Source organism: Xenia sp. Carnegie-2017, unplaced genomic scaffold (genome assembly GCF_021976095.1).
Source record: "Xenia sp. Carnegie-2017 unplaced genomic scaffold, XeniaSp_v1 HiC_scaffold_16, whole genome shotgun sequence".
Taxonomy (NCBI): domain Eukaryota; kingdom Metazoa; phylum Cnidaria; class Anthozoa; order Malacalcyonacea; family Xeniidae; genus Xenia; species Xenia sp. Carnegie-2017.
The window spans coordinates 2,729,068-2,740,828 of record NW_025813469.1 but is presented as its reverse complement, the minus strand read 5'-3'; the positions used below and the strand labels follow the sequence as shown (position 1 = coordinate 2,740,828).

Here is an 11,761-nt window from a genome sequence, read left to right as displayed (position 1 = left end):
TTATGATATTTAATATTTGAATCCAGCTAATTATCAGAATTGTGTGTCTGGAAACAAATTCAACAGAAACAGAAACGCCGACTTTCTTGAAAGCTGGTGTATCATTTAAACACCTTTGGAAGGTGATCTTTTTTCCCTTCGTTTACAAGTTACAACACTACAAGACTGGGAAGGAATTTTCCTTTGCCTGTGTTATGAAGCAGTTAAAATGGCCAATAAACTTATTGAGGGCAAGGTTTTATTAATTAATAAATACGAAAACAGGGAAAAAGTTAAATTTAACCCTAAGAAAAACTCACAGTTTCACAAAGCACAAGCTCCCCTGGTTTGCAAAAATATCAAATGGTATAATCTTTTCCGAATAATAGCGAGCATGCGCTGATAATTGCTAATGTCTCGGTGCCGCATGGAAACTTGGAAAGGCAGACAATTTCAAACGTCAAAACATTTCCAGTAGATGTCACGTTTATTGTGAAACAGTGAAACACACAACCACGCAATGTTGAAAAGGCTTGTGTTCTTGAGGCGTATGCCTGTAGTAATTCAACAAAGCGTGAGGAATTTACAGTCGGGAAAGTATGATGCAAAGTCTACATCTGCAGTCGACAGGGAAGGTAATTTAAATTTGCATTGAATTGAGGAATCGGGAGTGAATGTATGTTTGTTTTGTCAACTTCTTGTGAATGTAAGATGTTTACATATTAGTTATATCTTTTCTGTCGCATTTTACTCATAGATTATGATGAAAAATTGCGACCGTTGTATTTGGATGCACAATCTACAACACCTATGGTATTTGAATTCTTATTACATAACAATGTGTTTATGTAATGTACCTTGACTATTCCATATTGTAATCAATTAGTAAAAACTTGACACTCTGTACTTTTGCACGTAGAAATGTAGCAGAGAATCAATTCAAATTTTGTGTTATCTTGTTATATTACTTTACATGGCTTTCTTTGTATTTGATGCGATTTTAAAGAACTTTATTGCAAGTAAATTTTAAATTCTTGTGAACTGTTACATGGTTCTAGAGGCCTGCATAATTGTGGCTTTAGCCTGTAGACTGCTCATCAATGACTGGAGTAGAGTTGAAAAGAAGCTTGCTTGATGAGACTAGTGCCAGTTCTTCAACACTCACCTATTGTTATGAAAATATGATTTAATCAGATTCCAATTGGGAAAGAAGTCTGTCATTTTTTTCACTGCCAGTAGTGTTGATATATTTTCCCTTTCATGATTATAGGATCCTCGCGTATTGGATGCAATGATGCCGTACTATGTATCCTATTATGGCAATCCACATTCAAGAACTCATACCTACGGCTGGGAAAGTGAGCAAGCTACTGAACATGCAAGAGAAGTATGTCATTTGAATAATTTATTACTTAAGACTTGCAAACATAGCCAAATATACCATAAAGTCACAAAAGTAGCCTCCCTCCAAACAGTACTAACCAGGACTGGAAAGTTTGTAAACTGTGCACTTGAGGTCAAATTTTACAGAAATTTTTATGCGCCAGACGTTGAATTCCTGAAATGCCAATTTTGCACGAGATTTTTGTTAAAATATTGTACCTTTTCAAATTTTACATGTGAATGCATGCTCTTAGCAAAAAATTGTGCACCCGAGATCTCAAGTGTGCAACACAAACTTTCCAGTCTGAGTAGTGACCCTCACTTGATTTATCGTACAGTCTTGAAATTCCATTCATTAAGTTTTGTATCTGAACCATACTGCATTAGTTTGATGTTCATAATTTGTTGAAGTCCATGTTTCTTAAAGTGTGGATGAATTTGACAAATTGTCTTATGCTGTATCGCTGTTCTTTTAGCAAGTTGCATCTCTGATTGGGGCAAATGCAAAGGAAATCGTCTTCACTAGTGGGGCCACAGAATCGAACAATTTAGCTGTCAAGGTAACTTGCTGCAAGCAATGTGAATTTCCAGAAGTTTACAAATTGTCAATTTTGTATTGCATTTAGGATTACTAATGAAAAACGATTGCTTCTTTACGTATGTTTTTTAGGGTGTTGCACATTTTTATAAGAACAGAAAGAAACACATCATAACAACACAAACAGTAAGTTTATTCACAGCTCTGCTATTTCTCATATTTCCTTGGGTGCCTTTTTTACCCCTTTCTATTCAGGTTGATAAGACAAGTTTAAATTTTCTTGCATAAATAAATGTTATGTTTCACATGTTTTAATATTTACGTAAGCATTTTATTTTTACTTGTACTAGTGCAGTGAAGCATGCAATTACAAGAAAAGGGGAATGTAATTCTTAAGGTTTCTTTGTTTATGTCAGCAGGTATCAGCTACGTACTACCTGATGAATATATTCACTCAGTGTTGAATAATTTATAAATATCTTAAATTTATTAATATTTAGTAGTTAATTATTTAGTATTTATGCTTGTGACTCAATTTGCAAATGTCTCCGAGGAATCTTTGGTGTTTTAATCAATAAATGAATCAATTTTATTTACGGAGGTTAGACCCGAAAAAGCATTATTATCTGACTGACATGTGGCACTAGTTCTGACATTAATGTACAGTAAAAATCTAAAATTCATAATCTTGGAACATATTATAATTCTACATATGTTAAAGAATGATTTTACAACGTATCAAGGTACAACAATGTTTGAAGCTATAACAAATGCAGTTTTTATTAGCAATAGTAGCACTTTTTTCACAATTTAATGACCCTTCAGAGGACACTTCCTTTCCTCCCTTCCTTCCTTTCCCCTTCCATTTCCTCCCTTTCCTTTCCCCTTTCTCTCCTTCTTTCCTCCTTCTTCTTCCTCCTTCAACTCTTCTCCCTCTTCCTTCTTTCCTTTCCTTCCTTTCCCTCCTTTCCTCTTTCTTCCTTTCTCCCTTTTCTTCCTGTCTCCCTCCCTTTCCCCCTTCCTTCCCATTCAGGATGCATATTTCTAAGTCCGCATACTTTTCAGGAGCATAAATGTGTGCTTGATTCGTGTCGCTCCCTTGAGGCGGAAGGCTTTGACGTCACGTATTTACCGGTTATGGAGAATGGACTTGTTGATGTGAAGCTTCTTGAAGACTCGATACGTTCAGATACCTCGCTTGTCTCGATCATGACGGTAAACAATGAGATTGGCGTACGTCAGCCCATCCATGACATAGGTGGGTACCAACATCAACATCAACATCAACAGTCCTTTCTCAGGACTTTACAAACCTAGACGATCTAAATCTACAAGCCATTGAACTAAAATACATGGAACGCTACCTGTAATACAAAACCCTAATATTTTTTTGAAGCCAAATTTTACACCCAGACACGCGTGTGTAGTCAGTCAATTTTCAGAATCTCAAAACAAACACGCGTGTCTGGGTGTAATCTCGCGTGTCTGGGTGTAAGATTTGGCTTCAAAAAATTATTAGGGTTTTGTATTACAGGTAGCGTTCCATGTATTTTACTTCAATGCTACAAACATATAACAATACTCACGGCTTCAAACCATTCATAGTGTTGCAACACCTTCGTGACGAATGTAGATATATTTATGAATAATAATGTGCCAACGTTGTTTTATTGATATGTAATAATGTATTGGCGTTTCCATACCCCTTAATAACAATATTACTTATAACTATGTGTAATAATTTATTAACTTCCCTTGCCCCTTTATGACATTAGGTATACTTACACAATGTGTATTCGTGGATACACCTTATGGTGTATAAGGGTATAAGGGCATTCGCGGGTACACCTTGTGGTGTATAAGGGTATATGGGCATTCGCGGGTACACCTTGTGGTGTATAAGGGTATATGGGCATTCGTGGGTACACCTTATGGTGTATAAGGGTATAAGGGCATTCGTGGGTACACCTTGTGGTGTATAAGGGTATATGGGCATTCGTGGGTACACCTTATGGTGTATAAGGGTATAAGGGCATTCGTGGGTACACCTTATGGTGTATAAGGGTATAAGGGGATTCGTGGGTACACCTTAATTACAAATTGTACCAACCGTAGTAGACAGAGATATTTTGTTTATTTTACTTAATTTTTTCAACAGGCGCGTTATGCAAGGAAAAGAAAGTGTTTTTCCACACAGATGCCGCTCAGGTAGCTATGAAGCTCAATAATAAACAGTTTAGTATCGCTTAACTTCGTGTTGTTCGTCGTTAACTACAGGGGCGGGTTGCACGAAGCCTGGATAACGTTATCCATTGGATAGCAAAAATTTTCGAACTTGTAAAAAATGTGTTTATATTTTTCTTACGACAAGAAATTTCGTAACCTTCAAAACAATGTTTTATTTCAGTGATTGCTCAGTTTGCTTTTTAGAAGTTTTTATAAAATTTTAAAAAAACTTGCTATCCAATGGATAACGCCATCCAGGCTTCGTGCAACCCGCCCCTGATTAATATTGATAGGACCTTGTGTATTTTTGAACTTTGTTCTATACAACAATTCTGGGCGGGTTGCACGAGGCCTGGATGGCGTTATCCACTTTATAGCAAGTTTTTTTGAACGTTCAAAAAATCTTTCATGAAAGGAAATTATACGATTTTAACTGTGTAAACAATCACTGAAATATAATATTGGTTCGAAGATAACAAAATTTCTTGTCTTCTAAAAAATAGTTTTTACGAAGAGAATTGTTTATGAAGTGCATTTTGAATTTTTAATATTTTTATATTTTTTCAATATGCAATGACTCCCCCCTGACTGCGACTATCAGTATCCTGCAGGATCTCCTAGGATTCTACTGGATCATACTTAGGAATTTGACCGGGATATCTTTATTGTCTAGGCAGTTGGTAAGATTCCGTTGGACGTGAATGAGATGAATATTGATCTGATGTCGATCAGCGGTCATAAACTCTACGGACCGAAAGGCGTCGGGGCACTTTTCGTCCGTCGTCGACCTCGCGTGCGCCTTGAGCCTGTGTTCAGCGGTGGTGGACAAGAAAGGTTAACAAATCAAAAGACAATGTTGTCTTCATCACCTCTGATTTCATTATCAAAAAGTGAGCACGAATTGTAGAACAAGATCCCAACAAGTTGTTTGTTTTTCCAGAGGAATGAGAAGTGGAACAGTTCCTCATGTTCTTGTCGTTGGCCTTGGAGCTGCCTGTGAAGTCAGTGCCTTGGAAATGGAGGTAGGGGAAAGAACTCGTGTGTCTTGTACAAAGCGTTTGTTTGTCATTGGGTTGCTTTTCCCTTCCATTGACATGCGCAATCGTATCAACTCCAACGTCATGTCTGGGAAAGTTTAATCACTTGAATACTGAGTAGTTAGGACAAATTTTCAATTGAAAGATGTAATTGCTAATGTTTTATCATGAAGCATTAACATCCGTGTTTTGAAAAACGCTTGGTCAACTATTGTACAATGGGGGATGCAAGGGGATGCGCTGTGCATTCCTCGGAAATTTCGTAGTCTTCTCCTCCCCCAATAAATATCGAATTTGTGTAATATAGGTCATTATAAAATTGTACGGGAACTTCAAGATACAACAGCTGTGGGCCTTGAGCAACGCTTTAATAGCACACTGATGCGCACCCCCCCTCCTGGGAAAATTTGAACCGCTTCCATGTGAGTTGAGCACAATGTCACCCATGCACTGCTCCCGTGCTAAGATAAGAAACATCACGACAAGAAAGATAGTAACATTCAATCATAAAAATATATTCTAGTACGATCACAAACATGTGACGAGGCTGTCCAATCGTCTCGTCGATGGTATTATGTCGCAATTAGCAGACGTGGTGCGTAACGGCGACGAGACCGAAACTTACCCCGGATGTGTAAATCTTTCTTTCTCATACGTCGAAGGCGAGAGTTTACTAATGGCTCTCAAGGACGTAGCACTCTCGTCAGGAAGGTAAGATTTTCTTCGAGTCTCGTTCTTTGAACGAGTACGTGGTTTGAACAACGCCTCTACTAAAATGGAAAGCGTTGAAACATTGTCCAGCAAAAGAGGCTTTCAGATAATCTATGTTCAAAGGGAAACGAATTGTCGTAACACACGAAGCTGCTGTCACATCACATGCATGAAGTAAACATTGCACATTTGTTGGAATTTATATTTTAGTATAGCGATGTTATGCGAGCTGTTGGTATATATGTCGAAGCAATGGTTCTGATGTTTTCCCGGCTTTGTGTTAACTATTCAACTTGTGTTGTTTTTGTCGTAGTTCTTTTAGTTTTTGTCTTCTAAACTATGAAAGAAACTTTACACTATTCCTGGATCACTAGTGTTCGTCAATATTTAAAACTAAGTAAATGGTTTGAACTCGGGAATATCGTTACGTGTTTGAACATGTAGATTGTCATTTGACTCTGAAGATGACTACCGCTAAGGTTGTCGAAACGTCAGTGAACAACAACAACAACAGTCCTTCTCAGGACTCTACTAACATGGATGATATACATTTACAAACATGTAATATTTAAAATTGTTTTAAATACCATGGTGAATGGTAAAATTAGTGTTCTGGGGACGGTTGCACGAAGCCTGGCTAGGATAGCACAAATTTTCATATTGTTTGTCTTACAACAAAGAAATTTCGTAATCATACCATGATAAAGTAGAGTGAGCTGGTTACTTTTTGGCACAATGCAAACATGATACCATGATAAAGTAGAGTGAGCTGGTTATTTTTTGGCACAATGCAAACTTGTTACCATGATAGAGTAGAGTGAGCTGGTTACCTTTTGGCACAATGCAAACATGATACCATGATAAAGTAGAGTGAGCTGGTTACTTTTTGGCACAATGCAAACTTGTTACCATGATAGAGTAGAGTGAGCTGGTTACCTTTGGCACAATGCAAACATGATACCATGATAAAGTAGAGTGAGCTGGTTATTTTTGGCACAATGCAAACATGATACCATGATAAAGTAGAGTGAGCTGGTTACCTTTTGGCACAATGCAAACTTGATACCATGATAAAGTAGAGTGAGCTGGTTATTTTTGGCACAATGCAAACATGATACCATGATAAAGTAGAGTGAGCTGGTTACCTTTTGGCACAATGCAAACATGATACCATGATAAAGTAGAGTGAGCTGGTTATTTTTGGCACAATGCAAACATGATACCATGATAAAGTAGAGTGAGCTGGTTATTTTTGGCACAATGCAAACATGATACCATGATAAAGTAGAGTGAGCTGGTTACCTTTTGGCACAATGCAAACTTGATACCATGGTAGACTAGAGTGAGCTGGTTACCTTTTGGCACAATGCAAACATGATACCATGGTAGACTAGAGTGAGCTGGTTACCTTTTGGCACAATGCAAACATGATACCATGATAAAGTAGAGTGAGCTGGTTACCTTTTGGCACAATGCAAACTTGATACCATGGTAGACTAGAGTGAGCTGGTTACCTTTGGCACAATGCAAACATGATACCATGATAAAGTAGAGTGAGCTGGTTACTTTTGGCACAATGCAAACTTGTTACCATGATAGAGTAGAGTGAGCTGGTTACCTTTTGGCACAATGCAAACATGATACCATGATAAAGTAGAGTGAGCTGGTTACTTTTGGCACAATGCAAACTTGTTACCATGATAAAGTAGAGTGAGCTGGTTACCTTTTGGCACAATGCAAACATGATACCATGATAAAGTAGAGTGAGCTGGTTATTTTTGGCACAATGCAAACATGATACCATGATAAAGTAGAGTGAGCTGGTTACCTTTTGGCACAATGCAAACTTGATACCATGGTAGACTAGAGTGAGCTGGTTACCTTTTCGCACAATGCAAACATGATACCATGGTAGACTAGAGTGAGCTGGTTACCTTTTGGCACAATGCAAACATGATACCATGATAAAGTAGAGTGAGCTGGTTACTTTTGGCACAATGCAAACTTGATACCATGATAAAGTAGAGTGAGCTGGTTATTTTTTGGCACAATGCAAACATGATACCATGATAAAGTAGAGTGAGCTGGTTACCTTTTGGCACAATGCAAACTTGATACCATGGTAGACTAGAGTGAGCTGGTTACCTTTGGCACAATGCAAACATGATACCATGGTAGACTAGAGTGAGCTGGTTACCTTTTGGCACAATGCAAACATGATACCATGATAAAGTAGAGTGAGCTGGTTACCTTTTGGCACAATGCAAACATAATACCATGATAAAGTAGAGTGAGCTGGTTATTTTTTGGCACAATGCAAACATGTTTCTTTTCTCACGTGAAATATTTCTGTTAATGGGGCTTTTTTTTAGGAGGGGGTCGAGAATTGAATAGAAAAATGTAACAGGAATTACCGTATTTTTGGCTTGAAAAGTTTTCTGTGCATAAAATAGGACCGAAAGACCCGATTTTGTTCGGTCAACCGCACAGCTCTAGTATCTATTAATCCAAGTAAATGTGCTTACGTATCTTGAGTTCAGCGGTTTATAGTTAACGTATATTTTTCATGTAATATTCTCTTCGTAGTGCTTGTACATCCGCATCCCTCGAGCCATCCTACGTACTTCGCGCTATTGGCACGGACGAAGAACTCGCTCATTCATCTATAAGGTTTAATATGATACAATTTCATACTTAATGGTTCGTGCGTTCAAATTGGCCGAGGAATGTTGCTAATAGAGGGAGCTTTAGCAAGAGTACGACTACGACAACGAGTACGAAATTTGACCGTGTAAGGGAATGGCACGAGCAAGTTTGTTTTCGTTGTCGCTTCGTCAAAATTTAGTTTTAGCTGTAGAAACAGAACGAGTCTTTTTATTGTGTGAAACACAGAAGTTTGGGAAGCAGCTACGGCTCCATTTGTCAAAAATGATATCAACAAATCGGTAATACTGATTTTGCGAGAACATAGGACTCTTTAGACTGAAAAATCTTCACTATTTTAAGTTTTATGTACGATATATTTGTACTACTTTATCGTTTGTTTACCTTTCACTTTGCGTACGAAATACATGAAAGTTTTGCAGGTCATATTTTCCTTTTTAGTGTACATCTGCGCTCAAAAAAGGTTCTAAATTAAAGCCTGGATGCTCGAAAATAGTACTGTAAACTAATTTCTTACAGAATGAAGAAATATACCTACTTTCTTTGCTTAAGAAAACATCGTAGTCGCGACTACGAATTTTTTACAAAACGTCGTACTCAGATTGATGACGGCTACGTGTTTTTGTTGTCGCAACAATGTTTACGCGCCAGAATGACGTAAATCGTACTCGTAGTCGTACTCGTAGGCTTTGCTAAAGCTCCGTATTATCCGTTGCCGTTAAGTATATTTGTTTTCAGTTTTGCTGTTCATAATATTTCAGGTTCGGTATTGGCCGTTTTACCACCGAAGAGGAGATTGATTATACTGTTCGGAAAGTCGTTGACAACGTTAAAAGATTGAGGGAAATGAGGTACGTCCTTTACTCGATATTTAGTTATCAAAGGATTGTTAAACCTGTTCTAGCATACAGCTCCTTTACCATTGAACTGTATATGTAACTGGACAGCTACCCTTTGGTAAACCTATATTTCCGCATTTATAGCATTTTACCTTGGTGCCATTATGAACTTTATTTCGGTCGCGCATAATAGATTGGGACCAGTTAAATTGCCAGCGACAAATATTGGCTACAGATTGCATTCCAGTTACAATCAGATCTGTCTCTATTTATAACTACTCATTGTTCTTGGAAACTGGGTTTTAAAATAGCATTTAGCGTTCAAGTGTAAACCCTTTGAATTTTATTTTGACTTTAATACCCAAGATCACATTTCGTGGGCACGTTTTCACTTGTTTTATCAAAGAAAACTCATTTTATTATTAAAATAAAACATTTCACGTTGTCGACTGTCCGTGATAGGCCAAAATCAGTTGGCAACACGACGGCGCCCCCGACCCAGATCTTCTCGACATTTGATAGGCCAAAATCAGTTGGCAACACGACGGCGCCCCCGACCCAGATCTTCTTGACATTTGATAGGCCAAAATCAGTTGACAACACGACGGCGCCCCCGACCCAGATCTTCTCAACATTTGATAGGCCAAAATCAGTTGACGACACGACGGCGCCCCCGACCCAGATCTTCTCGACATTTGATAGGCCAAAATCAGTTGACGACACGACGGCGCCCCCGACCCAGATCTTCTCGACATTTGAAAGTCCTCGTTTGTTTCAGCTGTCTGTTTTCTGAACATGCACATGTATGTATTGGGATTATTTTATTTTTTCATCATTGTAGTCCATTGTGGGAGATGGTGCAGGATGGCATCGATCTGAAAACGATCAAGTGGACTCAACATTAACCACGTTCGTTCGTCATAACAAGTACCGTTATGTATCGCAGAATTTTTTCCTTTTTCCTGCCGTGCTATGGGCATATTGAACGCGATGCGTATTGCCGCCAGCGATTCGGGATTTTTGAAACTTTTTCCTATTTGCTCAAGCTAGATGTAAAACAAACGGCTCGCGTGTATATATGCTCCGTATTCAGAACTTGACTTCGATAACTGTTGACCAAATTTGATACGTATTTCATTTGTTATATCACTCCCCAAGCACATCGTCAAAAATTGGCACAACTTATGGGATTTGACAATTTGTAATACTAAATACAGTCGAACCTCCAATAAATGGACATCCTGGAGACCACCTTGTGATACCTGCAAGTATAGTGGACATTATTTCAATGTTGTTTTAAAGGGCCAGTAAAACGCACATTTTACTCATTCGAAGAGTACTCTTTAAATGACTGCAGACGTTCTAAAACAGTTAATTCATATCTCTTTTCGTTCACAAGATATTAAAGTTTATGTAATGTACGCTTTACACAACCATTGACGTCATCTTGCTGATACGTCATATTTGCTGAAACGTCAAACAAGCAGAGTTGCCTTCGTTATATAGTGTTAACGCGGCGTAACATTCTCCTTAAGTCCTATTCTCCTTGAGAACGGAAAGAGATATGGATGAACTGTTTTATTTTATGTCTGCCGTCAATCTAAAGAGTTCTCTTCAATGAAAATATAACTCAAATATCTAAATTTTCATTTTTCTGGCCTTTTAGGATTTATTCTCAATTATACAATTAATGGTCTTAAAATTCAATGTGTGTTTACGTGAAAACACAAGTTGAAATCACTGCACGATATCGAAATCAAACACTACATTGAAATCACTTACGTGAAAACACTACATAAAGATCGCCGATATTTTGACGATGAAATAGACATGGAGATTTTTCCTATTTTTTATCAGTTTTCATTTTATTGAATGTCATTTCCTTGAGAAGACGTGTCTTTGAAAAACTGGACATTACAAATCATGTTTAGTTTGTTCGTATATGTTCTAGGTTGTGAGAGATTACATTGAAATGGCTGGACGCAAACGCGTTGTGTCCACGCACGAGAGTTGTGGGCTTCCGAGAATGTCTGTAAATAGAAGTTCGACTGTAGTGACGATGTTTGCCGGATGCAAAACTACGTTATTTGTGTCATATTGTTTTTGACAATGCCCTAATCAATTTTTGCACGCATTTATCAAACGATTGACGTCATTGCATTTTGTCCTAACCTAAACAACATTGATATTACGATTATTGAACAATTATTGAACATCGATTTCGTATTCTTTTGGAGTTCCACTCGTAATTACGTGAGTTCATCAACGAGTTGTCTTAACGATGATTTACTCGTTGCTGATAAATACATTTAAAATAGAGAGTGAGAATGAATGTAGCTTATTAAAAGGTATTTTAGAAGGAATCGCAAGCAATCAATCGCTGG

The 11,761-nt window shown here is 37.8% G+C and overlaps 1 protein-coding gene across 1 annotated transcript; it reads left to right on the top strand.

The window, feature by feature from the left end:
• Positions 1-380: 380 nt before the first annotated feature.
• Positions 381-11,740, top strand: LOC124436185 (cysteine desulfurase, mitochondrial-like). The gene is made up of 13 exons (XM_046986135.1): positions 381-614; positions 737-792; positions 1,250-1,366; positions 1,839-1,922; positions 2,033-2,086; positions 2,966-3,158; positions 4,059-4,108; positions 4,800-4,960; positions 5,067-5,148; positions 5,687-5,874; positions 8,461-8,544; positions 9,300-9,389; positions 10,219-11,740. The coding sequence occupies exons 1-13, from the start codon at positions 500-502 to the stop codon at positions 10,280-10,282; spliced, it is 1,338 nt and encodes a 445-aa protein (XP_046842091.1). The 5' UTR covers positions 381-499; the 3' UTR covers positions 10,283-11,740.
• Positions 11,741-11,761: the final 21 nt, after the last annotated feature.